A 25,196-nucleotide genomic window follows, 5' to 3' on the forward strand; every position below is an offset into this window, starting at 1 on the left:
AAAAAAAAAAAAGAGTTGCATACTTTACCAACTGAGTCAGCCAGGCACCCCGAAAGCATCTTTTAATTTTTTTAAATTTATTTTTTACAGATTTATTTATTTATTTATTTATTTTGAGAGAGCATGAGCAGGGGGAGGGTCAGAAGGAGAAGCAGACTCCCCATTGAGCAGGGAAACCTGATGCAGGGCTCATTCCCAGGACCCTGAGATCATGACCTGAGCCGAAGGCAGACGCTTATACCTAGCCACCCATCTCCCCAGATAGCATCTTTTTAAAGTAATCTCTAAACCTAAGGTGGGGCTTGAACTCACAACCCCCAGACCAAGAGTCACATGCTCTTCGGACTGAGCCAGCCAGGTGCCCCTCTTTTTTTCTTTCTTTTTTTTTTGTTGAAAGCATTGTAAACATTCAACATCTTTTGCATTTGGCCAAGCGTACGTGTGTTGTAGAAATAACAAAATAGGGAAAGAAAACAGAAGGTAAGAGAAAATAGAATCTGTGCTAAGCACCCACACATACGATGTTTCCTGAGTATCTGTGCCAGGTGTCACTGCTCCCTCTTTGCTGGTGATGAAATGGAACCAGCTAATAGAAGATCAGAAAGCCACTTGGAGTGACCAGCAAGAGAAGGGTGAAGCCAAGGTCTGGGACCCAAGTGTGCAGTGATGTTTGGGGCAGTGCCCTCCGGGGCAGACAGATGACCAGGGCCAGCTGCGGCTGTGCCAGCCCCAGGACTGTGACCTCTCGATCGGGGAGCAAACCACGAAGGGGTGGATTTGGATTCTAGAAACTCAGCTCTGGACACTGAGTCTGGGAGAAGGATGGTGCCCCTACTGGAAAGGCTCGTTCTCACGGAGTCCCAGGGAGGCCAAGCCTAGTTCTGCCTGGGCCAAATGGGTGACCTCTAGCAAGTGATTTTCCCTCTGTGAACCTGAGCGCCTCATCCAAGTTCCCACCGCGGGGGAGGTAGGAGGCCTAATTGAGGTGACAACTGAGAAAGCCCCCTCGTCCCAAGCAGGTCCTCAAAAATAAGCGCGGTCTTTCAGACTCAAAAGCGTGGTCCCTAAAGCTCTGGACCGCCCTGGCTCTCGCTGCCTCCTTCTGGGTCCAGGTGGCTCTAACACAGACAGACATACTGTCCGATTGTTCATTCACTCATCTTACACCTACGCAGGGCGTCCCACGCGTCAGGCTCGGGTGGCCAGGTCGGTCCTCCGCGCACGTCCCCCGCCCGCGTGTCCCCGCACTTGCCCACGCCTCTGAACACACTCTAGGGCCCAAAGCCCCCGTGCACCTGGGGACTGGCACTGGGACCACGCCCGCCGCCCACGCCTACCGGTGGCACAGGCCCCCCGGGCGCCGACCGTCGCGCCCTCGCCCCACCGCCACCGCCGGCGCCCGGGGCGAGCCGGCAGGGCAACAGCCCTCGGCGCAGGCCCCTCCCCTACCCCCAGGCGGCCAATGAGAGCAGCGATCCGGGCCGGCCCCGCCCACCCCAGGGAGCCCCGGCCGCCAATTGGCCCGCCCGGGCGCAGTGGCCCCCGCACGTGGGGCGGGGGCGGGGGTGAATGAAGTGGAAGCGATTCTCCCGCCCCCGCGCTTACCTCCCGCGCCCGGCGCGGCCCGCCCCCCGCGGCGCCCAGTCCCGCGCCCGCCCGCCGGCCCGCTGCACCCGACCCTGGCGTCAGGCGCCCCCGGGCCCGGACCCCGCGTCGTGGACCCGCGATGGCCAAACGCAGCTCGCTGTCCATCCGCATCGTGGAGGGGAAGAACCTGCCCGCCAAGGACATGTGAGCGCTGCCGGGGGTGGGGGCCCTAACTTTCTGGGGAGGGGCGCTGCCTCTTAAGCCTGACCTTTCTAGGGTCCACACGGCCGCCCACAAGTGGAGCAGCGGCGAGGGTGTGGCGAGTGTGGCCGCGGTGGTGGACTGGAAGGGAAATGAGGACAGTAAGATTTGTTGCGAGTACCGGGCGGGGCGGGGGGGACAGGGAAGGGCTGTGGACTGGGGAGGGGACGGGGGTCTGTAAGGGGCTTGAGTTAGCAGGGAAGGAGCCAACAGCGCCTCAAGAGGGGAAGGGGCTTTAATAGGACAGGGGCTGAGCCTGGGGGGCACCTCGCAGGGAGATGTCTCGGTGAACTGCGGGGGTGTGGCTGGAGGGGGTGGGGTGCCCTCTGGAAACGAGGGGTCTTCTTCAGTAATTCCGGAACCTTCAGTCCCCGAGAGTGTGCACCTGAAACACGCTCTGGGGGCCGGGGCTGTCCCGGGGCTTCCAGCTGTGCGCTGGCGTGAAGGGTGAACCTGTAGGTCAGGAGGCTGGGACCCGTGCAAAGTTGGGGCGGCTGCGGAGCAGCTGTTGCTTGTGCCCTGGGCTTTATCTGCGCCATGCGGTGGCTTCACCTCCTCACAAGTACCAAACAAGGCGGTCTCATCATTCCATTTTACAGATAAGGAAACTGAGGCTCGGAGACCTGAAAATGTTGGCTCCAAATGGCAGAGCAAGGTCTTGGTCCAGAGCTCCTAACCCACGGTGACATCTAGGGCTTTCCCTGGTCCCTGGCCAGATTTGAGGAGGTGTCGGCAGCCCCTTGTCCCAGCGCCCTTCTCAGTAGTCCCAGAGCTGAGCTGCCCCATCCCATCCCTGGCTCCCTTGTATACAGCCTTAGGCAGCATCTTAGCTCTGAAGCCTCACTTTCCGCTTCTGTAAACTGGAGGTCAAAAGCCCTTAAGCACAAGGCTAGAGGTGCGCTGGCTGCCTGGAGCGGGGTGTGGGGGAAAGGGAGCCCAGAGGCTGCATAGGGTCCAAAGTCCGCTGTCTGGAGTGCGCCCCCCTCCCCTGCCCGCCCCGGGCTCCGCAGCGGAGCCGAGGTGGCGAATGGGGAGGGGTGCGGGAGGCCGGGGCGAGGGCGTCTCTCTCACACGGACAGTGGCCCCTGTGAGTTTCCCTGTTCACTCAGCGCCTTGAGCAGTTCTAGTTCAAGGCCCCCTGGGCCTGGCGAGGCCAGGCTCAGCAGTTGCTATGGCAGTGGGTGAGGGAGGGGGCTGGGCGGGCCGTCTCCAGGTGGGTTTCTGTGCTGGGGTGGGTAGGTGGGGCGGACGCTGGGAATGTGGTCTCTAGGGAGAGCAGGCGGATGAGCCCTGAGGAGGGTCTCAGCCTCCAGGCCCAGCCTCTAAGCAGCCCCCAGGCTAGCACCGCTAACTAGGTCAGCGTGGCCTCCTCTGGCTGGTGGCTGCTGGAAGGAGCAGCCCCTCCGTCTGTCGCCTCCCTCCCCATCCCGCAGGCCCTAGTGCCTGGCTCTAGGCTTTCCCCAGCTCCGGGAGGCGAAGCTTCGGACTGGGTCTACCTGGGAGCCAAGGTGCCAGGTTCTCGGCCCAGTTCTGCCTCTGCGCAGCCCGGGGACCCTGGGGCTCCATCCCCGGGGGGGCGGGGGGAGGGATGGGGGCAGGGCCACTAAGTCGTGTCGGTTCTGCCTCCAGGATCTCTTTCCTTGACCTGCTCCCGTCCCTACTCACCTCCCCTCACCTCCTAAAGCCCTCAGACCTGTCACCTGGCTCTTAAATCCAGCTGTGACCCGCCCCCCTCAGCCCCTCACATTTGGGCTCTTTGCAGCCCTGCTTTTGCACACTTAGGGGCTTCTTCCTTCAGACACTCCCCTCCAGAGTCCTCCAGCAAGCTCCTGGTCATTCTTCAGGATTCCTCTCAAACTTCGGCTCCGTTCCAGGGCTTTCCCTGGTGCCCTCCGGCAGCCTTGGTTTTTGTGCCCCCGACTGTGCCCTCCAGCAGTTGGGGTCAGCTGGAGTCAGGACGATGCCCTTGGTAGCAGTTGCTGCTTCTTGGGCTGCCATGCTGTGTGACCACGAGGGTTAGGAACTGTGACTCATTCATCTTGGCATTCCAGGGGCCCTGGGGGGGGGGGGGCTCCTGGTCCGTGGTAGAGGAGAATAAGGGCTGTGGAGGACCCTTCCATTTAATCCTTGTCTTAGTTCTGTAAGGTAGATAGGCTCAGTTCGTAGAAGGGGAAACAGGCTCAGGATGTGCAAGTTACTTGCCAAGGCCACGTAGCATTTAGATAGAGAAGTCAGGATTCAAACCCACTCTTTCTGCTGCTGACAGCCCAAGAATCCTAGCTGGGCCGATGTTGCAGGCTTGCCGTGGGGCTCAGTGGGGACTGAGCCTTGCAAATGCCATGCAAATCATTTGGCTCAGGGACAGCAGGGGTTTGGAGATCCCAGGAGGCCCTCACTGAATGCCGGAGGAAGGGATGGTGGTGAGCCTGCCTCACTGTGCCTCATCAGCCTGTCTCCTGAACAGTCTCCCTTCCAGCCGGGACTTGCACACTTCCAAGGACGGGGAGCTCACCACCTTTTGTAGTGCTCCATCTTGACTGAGACAGTTCTGAGGAGGGAGACATCATCAGAGCTGCCATCTCCACTCATGGGCTTTTAGTTCTCTTAAGGGCAGAGAGCACAGCTGTGCTCCCTCTCACCGACCGCTTTCAGAGCCCACCTGTTCCTGTTCTGTTTCCATCTACCGTCTCTCATCCTTGTGCGCCTGGGTCAGCCAGACAGGAGCTAAGTCTCATAATGACCGGTGACTGACTGGCTCCCACGCCCGGTGGCCCTGGGGACGGGCCCGGGACTATTTCAGGGTTTGCCCTGATCCTTCCCCTCCCACAGCCTGGAAACTGCCAAGGGGCTAAATATAGAGGCCTTGCAAGTAGCCAGGCTAGCTTCCCCAAGTGGCTTGGGGAAGGGGAAGTGGGGCAGGGAGCCAGTCCGGGCCCTCACTGTGCACTGAGCAGGGGCACAGGGCCCAACACCTGGCCAGGGTTCGCGGTTGGGCCTCTGGCCTCAGCCCGCTCCTGACACTGTCCCCTTTGCCCGCCTCTGATCCAGCCACCCAGCTCCTCGCAGCCCCTGCACACCCAGGTCCATTCCTGCCTCTAGGCCTTTACCCCCGTGATCTGGCCTGTAACACAAACCCCAAACCACATGGTTCATTCAGAGATTCATTCAATGAGTGAGAGCTGCCCAGTGGGCAGAGCTGGGCTCAGAGGGCTGCTAGGGGTGCCAGGCCAGGAGGCAGAGGTAGGGTAGAGGGGTCCCGCCCCCAACCCCCCCCCCCAGGTCTCAGCCCACAGGGACATCTTCCTCCTTCCTAGTTCCTTGTGCAAATATGCGTGCAGCTGCTGGGCCCTGCCGCCCAGCCCAGCTCTGGGGGTGCACAGGGGCCTGATGGCTGGAGGCCCCGAGTCCCCTGGCTTTGGGGTGGTGGAATGCAAGCTAGGGTGTTCCCAAGGGGCTCTCTGGAGGAGGGGGCTCCTAAATGACACGGGAAGGGGTGACAGGCAGAGGAGCAAGGAGTCTAGGGCCGTGCCAACATTTACCAAACACCTGCCATGGGCTGGCCCTTCCATCAGGCCGGGGACCCGGGGCAGTCACCCTGTGAGCGCCGCACTGCACTGTGTGGAGAACTGAGTCCTGGGAGGACCTTCGGAGATGTTTGTCTCCTGGCTTCCTCTGCAGGAAGAACCCCTTTTGAGAAAGGGAGCAGGGCTTGGAATTCCCCAACCTCCAACATGCAAATCTATGGACACTGGGCCTGAAAGGTACTCCCAGAGACAGTCCTCACCCCCTTTCTTGCCTGGGACCAGCCCTACGCCTGGCTGGGGCTGCCCCCCCCCCCCCGACCCCAGGAGTCCCCTACCAACCGAGACCAGGGCGCCGGAGCAGTCCCAGCTTGGTCTTCCCCTTCCTTCTTTCCCAGATGGCCGAGAGTTCGAGGGCAGACTGTTCTATTTGTTCATTCATTCATCCAGCAAACACCTCTGGGCCCCCTGTGTTGTGCCAAGCCCTGTCCTAGGCCCTGGGGACACAGAAGTGGCCCCTCTCTCGGGTGGTCAGGTGGGGGTGGCAGCTGAGGACAGCGCATCACTAGCGTTCCTGGGATGGGGGGAAAGATGGAGAGTTCGCAGGCAGTGGGCCCGCAGGGGAGACCGGACTCCCTGCCTCTGGGATGGGGGTGGGCTCTGAGAGGTGGGGCGGGGGGCTTGAGGCTGGGAGGTGAGCAGCGTGGTCCAGGCGTCCAGGCGAGAGGAGCCTCGGGAGCAAGGGCTCGGGGGAGAGAGAACAAGGCGCCCACTTGGGTGTTGCGGATGGATCGATCGACCCCCCCCCCTCGCCCCGGGCCCTTTCTCCCCTTCCCCTGCACCACTGCAGGGAAGCCTCTTGCAGGTTCCTGCCCTTTGCTCACCACGGGCCTCCCAGACTGATGGGGGGGGTGGGGGCGGGGGGCACACGTTTTGCCCTAAGGAGCCGTTGGGCCCTGGGGACACAGCCCAGGCCCCCGTGCCTCAGCCTTGATTGTCCTCTTCCTGGGGTCACAGAGGGCTGTGCTGCCCAGGAGCCCCCTGGGGCACCCCTACGCTCACCCCACCTGCCGCCGGCCGCCGGTCAGCCCCTCCCTGGCCTTGTGTCTTGCAGCACTGGCAGCAGTGACCCCTACTGCATCGTGAAAGTGGACAATGAGCCCATCATCCGGTACGGCCCTTTCCTCCAGCCCCCACTAAGGGTGGGTGACGGGGCTGCCCCTGCTCCTCCCCACTCACCCCTACCCTTCCAGCTCACACCCCGGGGCAGGGGAGGGGGCCGGCTCCGAGTGTCTGATCCCCTGGCCCCGCCCCTGCCCTGACACACCTGCTGGGAGGTGAGGAAACTGACCTCTAACTCCTCCTGCTGATTACTGACCTTAACGCCCATCCAGGCCTTCCATCCAAGGGCCTCTCGCCAGTGCTGTTCCTTTCGATGATCTTTACGGCCTTCGGAAGGGACAGAGGATGAGTAGTAGTAACGGTAGCTGTTATTTATGGAGTACCGTCCGCCGGGCCCTGTGCTAAGCCTTTTGCAGCCCACTTAAAACTTGCAAGGAGCTAGATGTGATATTGTTAAATTGCACTTACGGATGAGGAACCCGGGGACTCAGAGACTAACTTGCCCAGGGTCACATACTTAGGAGGTGGCAGAGTCAGACTGGGACCCAAATCTGGCTAACCCCAAAGCCTGAGCATCTTCCTCCTCCCCTGTCCCAGGTCTCCCTCGGGGTCCCCACTCCCTGAGAGACTCCCACTGTGGTTATACCCCAGAAAGGCTGCTCCAGGCTAGGGGGCCCCAGCCTGTACCCAGAAGGGCCACCTCCCCTGGATGCACTTTTGCCCCTGGGCTCCACGATTCTGGGCAGGCTCTTTGAGGTCCCAACTCCTCTGTGTCTCTGGCCTCGACCTTGAACTTCATGGCCAGAGCTGCCCCACTGTTCTGCCCACCGAAGTGCCCATTGCTGACTGCCGGCTGAGGCTGCCAGACTCGTGGTTCTTCCCCCCTGCAAATAGGACCCCAAGTCTTCACATTCTGTCCAAACCATGATACCAAGAGGGGGATGGGCAAGATGGCTCTGATTGTCTCTGTGACAGACAGGGAAACCGAGGCTCCAGCATTCAAGTGACCTGTTGTGGTTGGGGTGAAGGTGATCATTTGAGCCTTCATCTGGGTCCTTGGGGGTTTCAGCTCCCCACCCCCCAACATTCCCTGCTGAGTCCCATGAGCTGAAGGCTCTGCCCTGGAGGGTCTGGCCACGTAAAACCTCTCTGGGCCAGCCCTGGCCACCTGTGGTCTCAGTTTCCCCAAATGGAAAATAGCCTGCTAGATGCAGCCCTGTGCCCCACCCAGGGCAGAGAGGAAGGTCAGGAGGGAATGACTGATGGTGGACAGTGGGGACTAGGACAAGGAAAATCATCAGCACTCATTCTCGGGAGTGGAAGGGGATGGGGGAAAGGTGAACCCAAGTCACGTGGCCCGGTCTTGTCACGGCCTGGGGCCTGTGGGTAGCCTAGAGAGGTGCTGAGGGTCCTCTCCTGTAGGACAGCCACTGTGTGGAAGACCCTGTGCCCATTCTGGGGCGAGGAGTATCAGGTGCACCTGCCGCCCACCTTCCATGCGGTGGCCTTCTACGTCATGGATGAGGATGCCCTCAGGTGGGTGGGCCCCCAGCCTTCAAATGGGGCCCAGACCCTGCCATGTCACTGCTGGGCCTGTTGAGAATGCTGGCCGCTTTGCCTCCTCTTTACGGCCTGGAGGGAGGAGGAGCCTCGGGAGGGTCTGGAAGGGTTCAGGGTTTGAGCGAGCAGGTGTCTGTGGGGGCGGGGGTGTTCACACTGCTCACACCACATCATCCATGTGCACGTACGTGCGTGAATAAAGGCACAGGTGTGCTGGGCTGTGCGTGGGGGCATGCGAGCTAGGAAACCCAGAATGAACTTGGCATATATGTGGGCCCATGTGTCCATCCACATGCAGAAACCTAGCACATGCTCTTGAGAGTGTCCAGAATGCAGGGCCCGCAGGAGGGTCATGGGTCCTGCTCCGATCGGCTCCTGCAAATGACTGGAGTATCAGCCTCCCTGCTTCCCACAGGGCCCCTGAACTGGGCAGGAGGGGGGTCCCGGGCTCCCTGCGGAGCCCTGCCCAGCTCTGGCTCCCTCTCCATCCTCCAGCCGGGACGACGTTATCGGGAAGGTCTGCCTTACCAGGGACACCCTGGCCGCTCACCCTAAGGGTAAGATCCCTGGGAGGGAGCCCACGGCCTGCTCTTGCTTCCCCTCCCCTGGCCCCCCTTCTTCTACCCCCACTGGTCTGCCCCGTCCCTGGCCTTCCCCCAGTTCTGAGACCCTGGCCTCAATGCCCTGGCCCCATTCTGTCCCCTACTGGGACTGCATCCCCCTAGGGCAAAGAGGGGCTGCTAGTGGTGGGATCTGGGGCCTCTGCAGGCAGAGGAAGGGGCCTCTGTATGCTCCGTTGCTGAGGTGTGGAGACCCCTCCTCCCAATCGGCTGGCTCTTTGTGTACCCTTGGGGTCCCCTCAGCCTGGGCCCCAGTGCCACTCTGTCCTAAGCCTGAGGGGTCAGCCTGTGGCAGGGCGAGGCCCCTTGGATGATGGCTGGGATGCTGACGCAGCCTCACCGTGTGACCCAGGGCAGGTGCTGTCTCCCGCGGGCTGGGTCCCTAGCCGGTGAGGGTTCAGACCGCGAGCTCTCAGGCGGTTCGGGTTCTGCTTGTCCGAGCCCCTGTGATTCGCCCTGGGCCTTCCCAGCACACACCTGCTCCTGTCTGTGAGGCCGGGGCGACTTTGCTGACTCACGGAGCCTCTCGGCGCCTGCCAGGCCAGAGGCCTTTCCTGCCCGCTGCCCCCGCCAGCCCCTCAAGGTCCCCTGGCCCAAGTGATGCTGGTCCCTTGTTGCTTCCCCATTTGGGCTCGGCCCCTCCTCCAGCAGCCCCAGACAAAAGAGTCGCTGTTTTAAGATGGAGAAACTGAGGCCCGAGAGGGCGGTCCTGCCACGAGTTAGGGTCAGCGGGGCATGAGAGTAAGGACACAGGGGTCGCCGGATTTGGATTTGCGTCAAGCCTCTTCCAACTGCTGTTGCTCAGCTTCTGGGCCTGTGCCCCATCTGTCCCTGGGGACGAGAGCCCCTGCCCCCCAGAGCTCGAGAGGACCCTGAGGGGATGGTGGAGGAGCGCCGTGGTGCCCAGCGGGGCTGAGGGAGAGGGCCGGGCCCCGGCTGAGCAACCTGCCCCACAGGTTTCAGTGGCTGGGCCCACCTGACGGAGGTCGACCCTGATGAGGAGGTGCAAGGTGAGATCCACCTGCGCCTGGAGGTGGTGCCGGGGCCGCGGGCCCGCCGCCTGCGCTGTTCCGTGCTGGAGGCCAGGTGAGGCGGGAGGGTCTGGGCAGCGGGGTGGTGGGCCCTACGCAACTAGGGACACCTGCCGCTACTGCCCGCCTGCTGTTCCCCCTCACCAAACTCCACGTCCTGGCCCTGCACCTCCTCCCACCAAGGCCTGCACGCAGGCGGACTGGGGAGGTTGCCCTGACCCGAAGGTGTTTCCTGGGTGACCCGGCCCAGGACGCTATGTCTCTTTGGGGATGGGGTGATGTTCTAATGGTGGGGCTTCGGGCATCATAGAGCACTGGGGGTAGCAGGCGAGAGGGGACCCCAAACTCTGAGCATGCAGCCCCCGTGCCAAGACTGGGCTCCCCCTGGGTTTAACTGCGGTATGAACTTGGGGTGTGTGTGTGTGTTGGGGGGGTTGTCTCCAGGAGGGACAGTGACTTGGGCAGAAAGGTGGGCCTGAGTCACCTATGACAGGGCCCCCTTCCCCCACCCGGGTATTTTTAGCTGCAGGTTCCCCTCCTGTCTGGGCCTGAGTGTGAGTCACACACGCTCCATGAGGAGCGCCTTCCCTTCTGGCTCCAGGCCGCCCGCACAGGGTCCTTGGCTGCCTCTGGGGCGGGAGGGCAGGGCCTGGCCAGCGCCTATGGAAGAGCGGGTCCCCGCGGGGGTGGTCAGCTTCCCAGGGAGGAAGTTCTCTCTCCTGCAGGCGGGGACTGTGGCTCCCCTGGCTTGGTTCTCTGTCCTGGGGCTGGAGCGTGGACGAGGCACAGGCGGAGGGAAAATGTGTAGACTTGGGCAGAGGCCCGGCCACACCCTCATGCGTGGCCATTCCCACCCTCTGTCCCCCTGCCCACCCGCTTCCTCCTCCCTCAGCCTCACCTGGCACCGGGCTGTCTGTGGCCCGTGTGTGTGCATGCTCACATGGGTGCATATGCTCATACGTGTGCTCACACACGTGCACATGGACACATACATGCTGCCGAGACTCCTGGGGACGCGGTGGTTGGGCCAACCTGTCCTCCGCTTAGCAGGTGCCTGGGCGGGAGGAGCGGTCTGTCCAGATCTCTGTGTGGAGTTGGGGGGGGTCTTGGCCCCCATCGCCCCCCGCTCAGATCCCACTGGCATTCTGGGAGGCCTGAGATGCTGTCTGTGCAGAAAGAATGTTTTTCATCTTTCTGGGAGGATTCTCAAGGCCACGTTCTGGAACTCTATTAGCTCGGAGGAGGAAAGAAAAGCAGGCCTGAGAAGCTTTAAACTGGAAAATATGGAGAAGAGCGGAAAATAGTAATTACAGTAAAAGGAAGAGGGGTAGGCTTTGCTGTTATTCCACAAAGGGCTCTGAGCTGGGGGTGTAGTAATTGCAGTAAAAGGAAGAGGGATTTGGGCTTTGCAAAGGATCAGCAGGATGGCCCATCGGGGCTGCTCCCCAAGATCCACCCTCCAAGTAGGGGAATACTGCGGGGCAGGCCTTCTAGAAGCCCATGATCTCAGTTGTGGCAGTTATCTTCTCCATTCTACCGATGGGGAAACAGGCTCAGAGAGGCAGCCCCAGCTCAGGGCTGCACTGGGAACCCGGGGCGGGGTGGAGGGCGCAGCCCAGGCTGTTCCATGATGCACTTGCCTCCCCCACTCCCCAGAGCAGAGGATGAGCTCACAGCCAGCCTGCAGCTGTCAGCTCAGAGGAGCCATGGGGGGTTCCCTAGGCTGGTGGGGTGAATACTGTGGGAATCAGCATCCAGAAAGGGAGAGGCGCTGTCCACAGTCACCCAGCTTGCCAGGGCACGGATGAGCCCAGCCTGGTGTGGTTACCCCACCGCTTGGGGTGCAGTCTGGGGAGGGGGGGGTGTGAGAAGTGGATGCTCTGCTCCACCCCCCCAGGGACCTAGCCCCCAAGGACCGGAATGGTGCATCTGACCCCTTCGTCCGAGTGCGCTACAACGGCCGGACGCAGGAGACCTCGGTGAGGGGGCCGGGGGAGCGGGGGGCGGGCAGGCCCTCATCGGCTGGGAGGTCAGGCTGGGACTGCGGCCTCACAGAAGAGGTTTAGAAAAGTGGGGTGATCCTGGTACATAGCAGGTCCTGGCCCTTCTGGCCCCGGCCCCTACCGCCCCAGCTGCCTTTCACTCCCAGCCTCCTGGGCCAAGACAGCAGCATGGGGTTCATCTGCACCGTCTGACAGCTCCCCGCACTGCTTTGCTTCAGGAAGCAGCCAGGGTGGTGGGCTCAGCCCCTAGCATCGGTATGGGGTGGAGTCCTGGTTTCCCAGTGCAGTCTGCTACCTTTTTGCTCTGTGGCCTTGGACAAGTACTTTACCCACTCTGGGCCTCCATTCCCCACCTTGAGAAATGAATAGGGGTTTGGACAGGAAGTTTATACCTCTGTTGTTGCAAGGCCCCAGCAGGGATCCCAAGTGGGGTGTTTGGGGTGGCTGTGCCCTTGGCTGGGCCTTGCTTGGGGGGGCCCGTGGGGGTCAGCCTCGCCCTTCCTCGCCCTGTTCTGGGCAGATCGTGAAGAAATCATGTTACCCCCGCTGGAACGAGATGTTTGAGTTTGAGCTGGAAGAGGGGGCCATGGAAGCGCTGTGTGTGGAAGCCTGGGACTGGGACCTTGTCAGCCGGAATGACTTCTTGGGCAAAGTGAGTGCCCCGCCCCTTCCAGCCACACCTGCCACCACCTCTGAGCCTGGCCTCCATTCCAGCAAGGCCCCCAGCCCCCCGCCACCTCCGGCTGCCCCAAAGGGGCACTCCCCAGAATGAGCCACTGGTGCTCAGGGACCCCCGGAAGGGACTCCCCCAAAAGGAACAGTAGTTGGCAAGGAAGAGAACTGAGGGTCCCAGCCTCAGCGTGCCGCCCCCACCCCCCCCGCCTCTGCCTTGCCCCCAGGTGGTGTTCAATGTCCAGAGACTGTGGGCGACCCAGCAGGAGGAGGGCTGGTTCCGGCTGCAGCCTGACCAGTCCAAGAGTCGGAGGGGAGAGTAAGTACCTGGGCTTGCCAGTGGGGCTGGTGGGGGCTGACAGTTGGCTCCATCAGGCAGGCAGGCGCAGGGAGGGGCAGACCCTTGCCCACTGGGCCAGACTGTTTTCCTGGCTGGTCCTGCCACCTGGCCCTTCTCACAGCCTTGGACTCAGCCCTGTCCTCCTAGCTTGGAGGCGGTAGAGGTCTCCTGCTTTCTACGTTCTGCCAGATTCTGGAATAGGCCTTCAGACTTTTTCCCTTTGAGGGTTTCTCAGCAGACCTCAGACCAGAGTTCAAGTCCCCAGAACTCTGACTCTCCCCCCCAAATTTTCCAGGAATAAGGTTGCCAGATAAAATATAGGATGTCCACTTAAAGCTGAATTTCAGGCAAACAATGAGTCATTTTTCAGTGTAAGTATGTCCATGCAGTGCTGGAGACAGACTTGTACTAAAGATACTCAAACTTAACGGGGCGCCTTGTATTTTTATTTTGGTAAATCTGGCAACCCCATCAAGGAAGCCCTCTGGCCTCCTTGCCCACCACTCAGCCTGGAGGTGGAGAATCAGCAGTGTCCCCCACCTTGGATGGTTCAGCTCTGTCTCTCTGCAGAAAGCCCCAGACCCCCTATCCCCACCATCGACAGGGCAGGGGCAGGGTAGACGGCTGTGTCCAGCAGCGAGGCATTTCCAGAGAACCAGCCAAGAGCCCTTTGGAGGGCTGCTGCGGATGAGGCCGTGCTGAGCAGCATCACTTAGTGTACTGTGCTGTGCTTCTGGAAGGGGGGGGCCTTAGAGATGGTTAAGCCTTGGTCAGCACCCCCACCAGGAGGGATCTGAGCAGGGGAGCTTGGCAGTTAGATTTGTTGTGGCAAGTTGCCTAACCTGCTCGAGCCTCAGTGCCCCTGGCAGGTTGTTATGACACTTGGGGATTTGTTTCCAGTGTAAAGCTTATACACGAAGGAGCTGTTCTCTGAGAGTTTACAGATTCCTGGCTGGGGAGCCCAGCACATCCACATGGGTCAAGCTCAGAGTCCAAGGGGCAGGGAACCAGGCTGTGAAGATGGTTGGAAGGGGGAAGGGCTTTCCGAGCAGGGAAAGAAAGCAGCTTGGGGAAAGAATGGGGGCGGGGGTGGGGGGGAGGCAGTGCAGGGAGGCAAGGTGGAGGGCATGAGCCAAGAGACTGAGAGGCTGGACCCGAGTGGGGAACATGGAGGCAGTGGGGAGGGGGCCTGGCCCAGGCGGCCTGAGTCCCTGGTGGAGAGGTCACAGGCTGCCCTGCCCGTTCCAGGGGCAGCCTGGGCTCCTTGCAGCTGGAGGTGCGGCTGCGGGACGAGACGGTACTGCCCTCTGGCTGCTACCAACCCCTAGTGCGGCTGCTGTGCTGTGAGGTGAAGCTGGGCACCCAGGTGAGGGGGCCCCCGGGGGAGGGGGGAGGGGGGAGGGTCCGGGGACAGCAGGCCTACACCTGCTCTGAAGAGCAAAGCGCTCCGTTCTCAGGATGGTAAGGAACTAGCCAGTGCCCAGGGCCCCTTGCCATCCCTTGGAAAAGCACCCCCCCTTCCCCGTGGTCCTCTGAGGTCCTCAGAGTGAAGGGTTTGGGTTCCCCTGTGGGTCCTCCAGCCCTGCCTCTCCTTGCTGCCTCCCGCAGGGTCCAGGGCAGCTGATACCACTTATTGAGGAGACAACAAGCACTGAGTGCCGCCAGGATGTGGCCACCAACTTGCTCAAGCTCTTCCTGGGGCAGGGACTGGCCAAAGACTTTCTGGACCTGCTCTTCCAGCTGGAGCTGGGTCGTACCAGTGAGGCCTGGGAGGGGGCAGCCTGTCTGAGGGTGTGGTGGAGAGGGGAACCAGGAGCCTAGGACTCCAGAGATACTGAGAGGGGAGAAATCTGGGAAGCCTTCCTGTAGGAAGCTTAGCTGGGTCTGAGGAGGCAAAGCAAAGAGCAAAAGGCATAGGTGTGGCAGTGTGCTGGGAGGTGGCAAGGTAGTTCCTTACAGAGGGGCCAGCTTAGAGCCCCCACCCCCATGGTCCTCCGTCCTTCCCCAACCCCCTAACCACTAGAACCTCTGCTCGTAGGTGAGGCTAACACCCTGTTCCGGAGCAACTCTCTGGCCTCAAAGTCCATGGAGTCTTTTCTGAAGGTGAGGTTGAGTGGTATATGGTCTTTGTTTCCTAGGTGAGGAGACGGAGGTTCAGAAGGGCCGAGAGAGAGGGTGGGAGCTTAAGCTCCAGTCTTCGGTTGGGAGCCCAGGGCCCTTTAAGGCTAAGAATTTCATCCATCCACCCATGCATCCATTCACTCGTTCATTCGCGCAGCAGCAGTTTGTCACGCTGTTCCCTTTGCGTGCCTGGCTCTATCCTGAGTGGACACGGCAGGCAGATGGTGCACGGGGTGGCTGGGAGGCCAGCTGCAGGGGGAAGGCCTGCAGCTGGAGGCGGGAGGCAGGACCAATGCCACCCCCCGCGGCCCCCAGGTGGCTGGGATGCGGTATCTGCACGGCGTCCTGGGCCCCATCATTGACAGGGTGTTTGAGGAGAAGAAGTACGTGGAGCTGGACCCCAGCAAAGTGGAGGTCAAGGATGTAGGGTGAGGCCGGGTGTGACTCCGGGGAGGAGGGGGGGGCGGGGGTGCCAGGCCCTTTTTGCGAGTGTATGTTTTGGCCCTTTCTGCCTGGGTCTACCTTCCGTCGCTCTGCCCACCTGTGCGTTGCCTCTGTCCCTGTCTCTGCTGACGCCTTATTGCGCCTGTCTCGGGGAGCCTCTGTGCGAGTCTGTGCAGGGGCGCTGACCTCCATCCTCCGCGGGATCCACTCAGGTGCTCCGGGCTGCACCGCCCACAGACCGAGGCCGAGGTGCTGGAGCAGAGCGCGCAGACGCTGCGCACCCACTTGGGGGCGCTGCTGAGCGCGCTCAGTCGCTCCGTTCGCGCATGCCCCGCCGTGGTCCGCGCCACCTTCCGGCAGCTTTTCCGGCGCGTGCGCGAGCGCTTCCCCAGCGCCCAGCACGAGGTGCGCCCCCTGCCGGTGGGGCCGGGCGGAGGGAAGAAAGCGGGGGCGGGGAGGGGGAGCCCTGGCGTCCCGGGCGCGGCGGTGGCGGCAGTGGTGGGGGTAGGGGGTTAGAACCGCAGGCAGGGTCATGGGGAGCGGGAGAGGCGGGGACAGCACCAAAGGCCCGCGGGCGGTCCCGAGGCGAGGCCTCAGGCAGTCCAGCCCTGCCCCCCCCCCCCCCCCCCCCCCCCGCGCCCCCCAGAACGTGCCGTTCATCGCCGTCACCAGCTTCCTGTGCCTGCGCTTCTTCTCTCCCGCCATCATGGCGCCCAAGCTCTTCCACCTGCGGGAGCGGCACGCGGACGCGCGCACCAGCCGTACCCTGCTCCTGCTGGCCAAGGTGCGGGCCCGGGGACGCGGGCGGGATGCCCAGCCGGCTGCCCACGGGGCCCTTGCCTGCATGGCAGTGTGTCCCCGACTGGCACCGCACTTCACAGTTGACAAAGCTTTCTCGTGGTCACCCGAGCTCACGGACAAGGAAACAGGTCCCTGCGGGGGAAGAGATTACCCAAGGCCGCACGGCCTGTGTATGTGAATGCGGGCCTTCTAACGCCCGGATTTACTTATTCCCAGGCGGCATCTAGCTGCCTGGCACCAGGCTGGGGCTGGCGTGCCCGGGTGGGGGGGAGCACTCTCCTATTAAACTTGCCGAGGAAGGCCAGTAGGTTGGCCTCAAGTAGTCTCAACTGTCAGGTCCCGAAAGGCCTCAAACTCCGTGATCGGCCCAGCCCCGAACCCCAGTGCGGATGGAACAGGCCCGTGAGCAGAGCTTGTGCCGCTTCTGCCTCCGTTTCTACCGCGGGAGTAGCACCCATTTGGGGGCGGGAAGGGGGAGGTTGCAGTGGGGGGCCCTTGACCCAGCAGAGCCTGGCCCTTGCTGCTGTCCCGCAGGCGGTCCAGAATGTGGGCAACATGGACACGCCCGCTTCCAGAGCCAAGGAGGCTTGGATGGAGCCGCTGCAGCCCACCGTGCGCCAGGGCGTGGCTCAGCTGAAGGACTTCATCACTAAACTGGTGGACATCGAGGAGAAGGAGGGTGAGCACTCCCCGTGGGGCCCCAGGCTACCCTCTCCGTCCAGATTTGCTCTGCCCCCGCCTCGTGGCCCCACCCACACTGGCCTGTCTTACAGCGCTGCCCACAGCCTCCAGGTCCCGTTTACTCTGCCCTCTGTCTCTCTGGTCGCACCCACAGCCTCTTGATCCCGTTTGCCCTGTCCCACAGCCTTGCCCACCTGCTGCCTGTGCCCCTCGCGGCTCTGCTCCAGCCCCTGCTTCGTCCCTGGACTCACATTTTACCCTCTCTCCCTGGCCCGGCAGAGCTGGACCTACAGCGGGCACTGAGCTTACAGGCACCGCCGGTGAAGGAGGGCCCACTCTTCATCCACAGGACCAAGGGCAAGGGCCCCCTCATGTCCTCCTTCAAGAAACTCCACTTTTCTCTCACCACCGAGGCCCTCAGCTTCGCCAAGACACCCAGCTCTAAGGTGGGCAAGTGGGGATCCGAGGGGTTTATAACACCCTCCTCCCTCGGAGCCCATCCCAGGGCCCACCAGGATCAGAGAACGCCAGGCGGGACCAGGCTTCTGGTGTCAGCCACAGGATCTCTTAAGACCCGTAGGGAAGAAGCGTTTCTGCCCATAGGGCAGGGGGCAGGCAGTGGCTGCCATGTCAGCCCTGGCTTCTTGGTGCATGAGTGGGGTGGGGGGCTGAGGGGTGCTTCTGAGAGATGGAGGACTGAGAGGGGGGCTGGGAGGAGTCCTGGTTTCCAGCCATGTGTACCTGGGAAGTATCTCAACTTCTCTGAGCTTTGGTTGGTGTCTTGGCCTACAAACTGGGGACGACGGTCCCTACTTCCTAAGTTGTTGAGGGCAGAGGAGATAATCACTCTGAGGGTGCAGAGCCCGGGCCCGGCGCAGGGCAGGATCTCAGTCAGTGGTTTTACTGAAGGCCCTGGGCTAGCCTCCTGTCCATGCTCTTCTCCCAGGAAGGGCGGAGCACTTATGTTCTGGATGGATCTGCTGAGCCCTAGCTGGGCTGACCCGACCCCCCGCCAGCCAGGCTCTGGGGATGGTCTTCCGGGGATTCCCAACCCGGCCCTGAGCAAGCTGATGGGAGAACCGAGAGGGTGAGGGAGCTCCCCGGGTGACCCCTTAGTCTGGGCCTCTCGCTTTCCGGTTTCTTCCACTCCTAGCAGCTGCCCAGCCGCTGAGTCCCCTCAGCATTTTCTGCAGCCTCAGCCAAGCCTGGCAGGGCCTTCCCTTGTGCCACTCTGGGCCCCTTTCCATTCCTTGGCATTGAGCTCTGCCCTTTTTTGGGCATATCCGTGCATCCCCCTGTGCAGCTCCCCCCTTCTGCCTCCTTCCTGTCTCCTCTTCAGCAGAAGAGGGCAGCACATCTTCTGTCTTTTGGGAGGCCCCACCCCCAGATGTGTGTCCCCGGGGCTCCCCTCCAGGTGTTCCCACTCCTCCCAAGAGGCGGCTCTGCCCTTCTCTGCTCGTCACTGGGGCCAGCAGGGGTGGTGGGCTTGGATGCCAGGCTGGGGGGAGTGGGTGCTCTCCTGAGGGCCATGGGGACTCTTAACTTGGGTGCTAAGGTCCCTGATGAGTTCTGATGGGAGACCCCGGGTTGGGGGCTGCTAGCCCAGGTTCCGCTTCAGTAGGTTGGGGGCCCCTCAGGGACACAGACCCATCAGACACACAGCTTCTCTCCGTCTCATTCGTGTCTTACCGGATTGGATGATGGCAGGAATGGGGAGGGGCCAGGAGGCAGGGAAGGTAAAGGCACGGGGTGGGGGGGCGGATTATTCATAAGGGGAAAGGCACAGGGCCTGGTCCAGGCAGGTGCTATTTTCCAGGCCTGGGGAATGCTGGGAGTCCAGACATTTCCAAAGCTCAGACCTCCCATGACCGCTGCGAACCCTCAAGAGGCCAGGCACTTAGTCACCATTTGTCTGCACTCTGGCTGGCTGGAGTCACTCACAGAGCCGGGTCCTCTAAGCCCACCCCCGGGGCTGCAGAAGGGGAGACTAAGGCCCAGAACTAGGACACGGAGTGGTCCCGGCTCGGACCCTGAGTCTCCCTGCCTTGGCCCACTCCAGAAAAGCGCCCTCATCAAGCTAGCCAACATCCGGGCGGCAGAGAAGGTGGAGGAGAAGAGCTTCGGCAGCTCGCACGTCATGCAGGTCATCTACGAGGATGACGCGGGCAAGCCCCAGACCATGTACCTGCAGTGCAAGGTGGGGGCCGTGTGGTGGGCACTCGAGGGGAGGGCCGCTGGGGGAAGAGCTGCCTGGGGAGATGGGGGGGCTAGAAGGAGGCCCCAGTGAGCCTCCTACCCCCTTGTCAGCTGCACCAGGCCCAGCAGGGTGTGAGAGCCGATTGAGTGCAGTGCGCGCGCGCGCGTGTGTGTGTGTGCGTGTGTGTGTGTGTGGCCTGGGGCCTGGGGGCCTGTGCCTGTGGCTTTCCCTGGGCCTGTCTAGGCACCCCAGTGTAGGTCTGTGCGTGGTCCAGTGTAAGGACGTGTACGGTCCTGTGATTTGGAGCTTCACACGTTGTACGCATTTGTGGAAAACGATTTCTGAGTATCTGTGTTGGTGCCTATGTGTTTGCGGAACACGTCAGCACGTAATTCTCCCATGTTTATGCGGCGTGTGGCTCTGAGTACACGCCCTCAGGTTCTTGTCTCTTTACGTACTGATTCATCCATTCATCTGAGAGGTGTTTGTGGAGTGTCTGCAAGGCTCAGGCGTGGTTCTCCGGGGTGGGGGTACAGCGGCAGGGGAAGGAGCCCTGCCCTCGTGGAACTTGTCTCCCAGGGAGGCAGACGGACCCCTAAATCAATATTTTTTTTTTTAAGATTTTATTTATTTGAGAGAGACTGAATGAGAGAGAGCATATGAGAGGAGGGAGGGTCAGAGGGAGAAGCAGACTCCCGCCGAGCAGGGAGCCCGATGCGGGACTCGATCCCGGGACTCCAGGATCATGACCTGAGCCGAAGGCAGTCGCTTAACCAACTGAGCCACCCAGGCACCCCTAAATCAATATTTAAAATGTCAAATGGTGGCAGTGCCTTGAAGGGCACAAAGGAGACTAAGGGAGAGAGGGAGGGGACAGAGTAGCATTGAGCAGGGGGACGCTGCTCTCTAAAGGGTGGGCGGGAGGGCCTCTGAGAAGGGGCGTCGTGAAGGAGAGAACGTCTAGGGGCAGGACACGGGGAGCAAGAAGGAAGGCTGAAGTCAGAGGGGGTTTGGCTTGTCCCTGGGACGGACTGTCCAGAGCTACAGGGGAAAATGGTGACCACCCCGTACAGTTGCCCAAGGCATGGCCGAGGGGGCAAGTGGCGGCCGACGTCCAGCCGGCACTCTGCTCATCAGGCCATGTGCTTGGGAGCTCCAGGAAGGGAGGGCGGGCTTCCTGGAGCGGGTGACCTCTGACGGCCCCCCGTGCCCCCTGCAGTGTGTGAACGAGCTGAACCAGTGGCTGTCTGCGCTGCGGAAGGTGTGCATCAGCAACCCCGGCCTGCTGGGTTCCTACCACCCTGGCGTCTTCCGTGGGGACAAGTGGAGCTGTTGCCACCAGAAGGACAAGTCAGGTGGGAGCGGAGGCCTGGGCCCCCCTACACGGCATCTGTCCACCCTGGCTGGCCTGGCTGGGGGCCACCTGTGCACCCGTGGGAAGGCATTGGTCCCTGCAGGTGCTCCGGGTGGGAAGGGTTCTGTGACGGCAGTTTGGGAAGTGCCGCGTGGTGTGGGTGCCGCACGTGGGTTCGCTGAGGGCCCCGAGGAGGCCTGGAAACGAGTTGGAGTGTAACACCAGCTCACGGGACAGGGGCCCTTTCTTGCCCAGGGAGGGAGGTTCCTGCGAACCAGGGCTCCGAGGAACACACTGTGGGAACTCTTTGCTGCTGAGCTGCATGTTCCCACCTGGCAGCCTGATACTGGAGCTGTGGGTGGGGGACCCTGGGCATCAGAGGGATGGCCGAGACGAGCTGCTGCTAGAACTTTCCATGATGGTGGAACTGGTGCCCGGTTCTGCGCGTGTGCTCGTTATGAACACGTGGCTTGAGCCGTGGCCAGTGTGGCCCAGGAACAGAGTTCAAAGTTTGTTTTAATTTTATGTAATTTTAATGATTTTAAATTTAAGCGGCTTTCTGTGGCTAGCTGGTTTCCCTATCGGACAGCTCAGTTTTGGGACTGTTAAGATCTTCTCTTACCTCCATCCGCTTTACAAAATTCTTTTTTTTTTTTTTTTTAAAGATTTTATTTATTTATTTGACAGACAGCGAGAGAGGGAACACAGTAGGGGGAGTGGGGGAGGGAGAAGCAGGTTTCCTGCTAAGCAGGGAGCCCAATGCGGGGCTCTATCCCAGGACCCTGGGATCATGACCGGAGCCGAAGGCAGACGCTTCACCGACTGAGCCACCCAGGCTCACTGCTTTACAAAATTCTTGCTCCACGGTCTCAAAAGAGACTCAGCCCTTGGAGCCCCCAGCCTCAGCCCCCGGAGCCTGGCACGGGAGGCCCTGGGAAGCTGCCCCACCTGCTCCAGCCCAGCCCTGGGTCTGGGAGGGTACAGTGGCAGCTCTGGTTGGTTGGCCTGACCTGCAGCCGCTGGCTTTGACCTTCATGGTGATAGCCCTTGTTATTGGTGAGGGGGACTCCCTAGGGTGCTAGGAGGCAGGTCTGGTAGCCCATTCTGTGGAGGAGAAAACCGAGGCTTAAGGGGGCCGGTGCCTCTGCCAAGGTCGTCAGCCAGCAAGTGGCAGGGCCGGCTCATTCCAAGGCCCGAAGCCCTCAGCTTCTGTCCCCATGATCTTACGGTCCCAGGCTGCTCCCTTCTTCCTTCCAGGCAGGCAGCCATCCAGAAAGCCTTCCGGCCCCCTTGAGTTGTCTCCTGTGCGGCTCCCATGCTCGGCAGTCATGTATCTCTGGACTCAGGAGCTGCACCCGGCAGAGATGAGCTGCTGCCCTCCTGGGGCCCCTGAGCCCATTCCTGTCCCTCTCCAGGCTTCAGTGTCCCCACCTGCACTGCCATGAAGTTGGACGTAAGCTCTCATGGACCCTGCCCGCAACCCTGCCCTCTCTGTGCCCCCAGATCTGGGCTGTGACAAGACCCGGTCACGGGTGACCCTGCAGGAGTGGAATGACCCTCTGGATCATGACCTGGAGGCCCAGCTCATCTACCGGCACCTGCTGGGCGTGGAGGCTGCACTGAGGTGAGGAGGCCTGTGTGGCCCCGGGGAGTGTGGCGGGCGAGGGCCAGAGCTGAGGCTGCATGGCTGGTCCCCTGCTGCGGATTAGGCCTGGCCCCTTCCTGCCGGTGGCAGCCACACCTGGGGAGGGGCACGTGGGTCTCTGCAGCGTGAGGCTGGCTCATGTGAGGAGGAAGGCTCAAGGGCTGCAGAAGGCCTGGGTCATTGCCACGGCTGTGGTCCTTCCCCGGACTGACGCAGCCTCCCAACCTGTCCGGCCTCCCCATCATGCCCTCGGAGCGCAGGGACTGTCCTCAGCCAGCTCTCTTGAGTTCCTCAGCCATCTCCTTAATGCCCTGGTTCTCAGCCCTTGGCTCCCGCTCAGAAAAAACCAGAATGCCTACCGCACTGACTCAGAATCTCCGGAGGTGGAGTCCAGAGTGGGGAGATCTCCAAGCAACCCGCTGCTTCCCTGAGCGGCTTCCCTGAGCCTGCTGGAATGGGGGCGGTTTTCTGCCCCACACCCCAGGCCCCGGGGCGCTGGAGGGGTGGTGGCTTTTGTCCTTGTTCCTCATCAACTTTTCCAGAGTGTAATCTCTTCCTCAGAACCCTTCGAAGCTCATGGGGTCAGACGAGAACCGCTCGCTCCCCTGTGAGCCAGAGTCTCCAGTAGCTCCCAGGTCACTCTGCAGCCACGTGTCCTTTCTGATGGTGTGGTCCTGTCACCAGCTTCCTCTCTACCCCTAGTCTGGCCCCCTGGCTCGGTGACTTCGTCCTCCACACCTACTGGATGAAGCCACCACCCTGTCTGTTCTGTTCCCGGAACCCACAGCTGTCCCCCATTTAAGTCAGGAAGCAACAGAGCCAAGATTGGAACCCAAGCCACCTTGGGTTCAGGTGGGTCCCGCCACGGGACCAGTGCCCTGGGGCCTGACCATAGCCTCCCCAGCTCTGGAACCACCCGGCCACCCCTCCTCTCATTCTGCCTCACCTCCTTGCCATCGAGCACCACGAGACCTTCTGCCCCACTGGCACCTCTGATCCCCTGACACGGTGACCCGTCCTTAGTCCCTGCTGTGCCCACTTCCTGTGGCTGCCGTAACCAGTTACTGGGAACGATGTCTTCGCTTGCGGTCAGTTCAAATTAGCAAATGAGCAGAGCAGGTAGGGGACCGGACCGACCCCATGGGGCCTAGAAGGCATCTCAGGAGGAGGAGCAGCTCGTTAGATCTTAACAGGGACACAGCTCTTCGGAAACACGTCAGAGAGACCGGCAAAAAGACCTAGCCAGTGGAATTCCGAAGCAAGGAATTTCAAGCCTGGGGTCCACGTGGCTGCTCGCTCTCCCTCCGTGTGGGCTCCCAGGGTCGTACCTGAGGGCCCAGGGATCTCTGGTGAACCCCGGTTAGGAATTGTGCTTAGCCTGCAATTGGCTCGTCCTCCCAGAAGGAGGAAACTCGTCCCACCACCAGTTAATCCTGGGACTTCAGGCCCCAGTTGGCCCTTTTCCGCAGGGTCCTCCGAAACGGGAGTGATGTGGTTCAAACTTGGGTTTCCAAAGTGCCTTCCGCCGGCGCACGGTGGTGGTGGTGGTGGGGGGGACCAGAGGAGGCTGGAAGAGGGAATGTGGCAGGTGACCAGGGGACCATGACCTGGACCCCTGTTACTTCCCCACGGATTGAAAGGGTCGGCCCCCCACCCCCAGGATCCCCTCCAGCTCAGGAGGCCCACGCGGGGTCACCCAGCCTTCCTGGCAAGGGCACCACGAGCTCTCACTCTGTCCTCCGCCACAGGGAGAAGCACGGGGAGCTGAGTGCGGGCACAGGGGCAGGCTCTGTGTGCACGGGCCCAGGGGAAGGTAGGTCCCTCCCAGCTGGACCCCCGCAGTGGTCTGAGCTCCATTCCGGGGTACTGTGGGCGGGGCCCCACTCCGCCCGGGGGGGGGGGGGGGGGGGGGGGCCCCCCCCGGGGGGGGGGGGGGGGGGGGGGGGGGCCTCTGGCCCTGGCTGCTCCGCCCTCATCCTGCATCTGCTTCCAGCCCCCGAGGACCCACTGGCCCAGCTGCTGCAGGTGCTGCAGGATCTCCAGGAGGCCCACAGCTCCAGCCCCGCCGGCTCACGGCCCTTGGGGCCCAACCACCCGCTGGCGCTGCAGACGTGAGGTCCGCCCCCCGCGCCCTCGCCGAGCCCCCTGCCAGGTGCTTGTAGACCTCCGGGTGCGCTTTTGGCTCTTCACTTCACTCCCGCTCACTGGGGAGCAGGGCTTAGGGCTCTCGTGGGCTGGGTGAATTGGGCCCGGGGGACCAGAAGGCCCATCATTGCCTGCCTGAAGTCTCTAGGGCGCCGGGCGCATTCCCGCTCCTCCCTGGAGCCTGGCTGCTCCCCGCCGGCCCCGCAGCCATCCCTGGCACTAGCCCACGCTCTCCAGGGGCCCACTCTCCTGCCCAGGGCGGGCCTAGCCGGAAACCACCCTTAGGGTGGCCCGAGCCCGGGTGGACGGATGCTCCTTGGACCCAGAGAAGTGGGAGGAAACACGGAGCCCAGGAGACCAGGCCGGGACCTCAGCATCCCCCAGCTCCTGGCCGCCACACCACCTGCTCCCCCCCGGCCGCTGGCTGGGCCCGCCGGGCGAGCTTCGCCGGTGCTCTGTCGCTGACAATAAACCTGCTGTGACCGCCTGGGCTCTGGGCTCTTGTGATGGGGGTCGGTGGAAGGACTAGGCCTGGGGACTCCAGTGGCTCCTTGGGGGTGGCCAACGACGGGGCCACCAGCATAGCCTTTGTGCATCCCCTCTGCCCCCCCCCACATCCCAGGGGGACTCATTTCTCCCCCCAACTGCTGTCCTCACCATACCCCTGGGTCCCACTGCTCCATCCCCCACAGGCTACAGCCTGAATGGGCCTCATCTTCCCTTCCCGGCCCAGGGGTGGCTGAGTCTGCGCCGCCCCTCTCCCATCACCAACACCCTGTTCTCTGGCTACTTTCTCAGGGCCTCACACAAGTCGTCACCCCTGTTCAATCTCCTTGGGTTTCCGGGACCTTGTGGTCAGGAAGTTCGGACCCCAGGGTCTACTGCGCCCTAATGCAGAGAGTGAAGGGGCAGGAGAGGTGTGCGTTTATGGGGCTGCCACAAGTAGGAGCCTGGATAGGAGCTGCATACACCCAGCCACCTGGTGTGGCAACACCTACCTCCCTCTCCTCCAGAAGGGTCCTGGGGTGGGGTGGCCGCTGCAGCCTGAGGAGGGCTTACAACAAGTGCATGCTGGGCACTATCCCTACCGC

The 25,196-nt window shown here is 62.0% G+C and overlaps 1 protein-coding gene across 2 annotated transcripts; it reads left to right on the forward strand.

Moving 5' to 3' along the window:
- The first annotated feature begins 1,726 nt into the window (after positions 1–1,726).
- Positions 1,727–24,586, forward strand: RASA4B (RAS p21 protein activator 4B). 2 transcript variants are annotated; one of them, XM_044915145.1, is made up of 21 exons: positions 1,727–1,791; positions 6,484–6,540; positions 7,914–8,027; positions 8,547–8,608; positions 9,628–9,757; positions 11,600–11,681; positions 12,226–12,357; positions 12,605–12,696; positions 13,966–14,083; positions 14,326–14,476; positions 14,756–14,820; positions 15,154–15,266; positions 15,495–15,687; positions 15,929–16,066; positions 16,618–16,762; positions 17,044–17,210; positions 18,824–18,961; positions 20,181–20,316; positions 21,819–21,939; positions 23,709–23,773; positions 23,954–24,586. In XM_044915145.1, exons 1-21 carry the CDS (start codon positions 1,727–1,729, stop codon positions 24,073–24,075), a joined length of 2,406 nt encoding a protein of 801 aa, XP_044771080.1. In that variant the 3' UTR covers positions 24,076–24,586. The 2 variants fall into 2 exon arrangements, with proteins under 2 accessions (XP_044771080.1, XP_044771081.1); XM_044915146.1 differs by lacking the exon at positions 18,824–18,961.
- The last annotated feature ends 610 nt before the right edge of the window (positions 24,587–25,196 follow it).

Source organism: Neomonachus schauinslandi, chromosome 5, assembly GCF_002201575.2.
Source record: "Neomonachus schauinslandi chromosome 5, ASM220157v2, whole genome shotgun sequence".
NCBI classification, from domain to species: Eukaryota; Metazoa; Chordata; class Mammalia; order Carnivora; family Phocidae; genus Neomonachus; species Neomonachus schauinslandi.

Excerpts from the sequence above, each read along its gene's own strand:
- RASA4B (XM_044915145.1), top strand. The coding sequence starts at position 1,727 with ATGGCCAAACGCAGCTCGCTGTCCATCCGCATCGTGGAGGGGAAGAAC. Across the intron at positions 14,084-14,325 it reads AGGTGAAGCTGGGCACCCAG|GGTCCAGGGCAGCTGATACC; the intron begins GTGAGGGGGCCC and ends TGCCTCCCGCAG. Across the intron at positions 15,688-15,928 it reads TCCCCAGCGCCCAGCACGAG|AACGTGCCGTTCATCGCCGT; the intron begins GTGCGCCCCCTG and ends CGCGCCCCCCAG.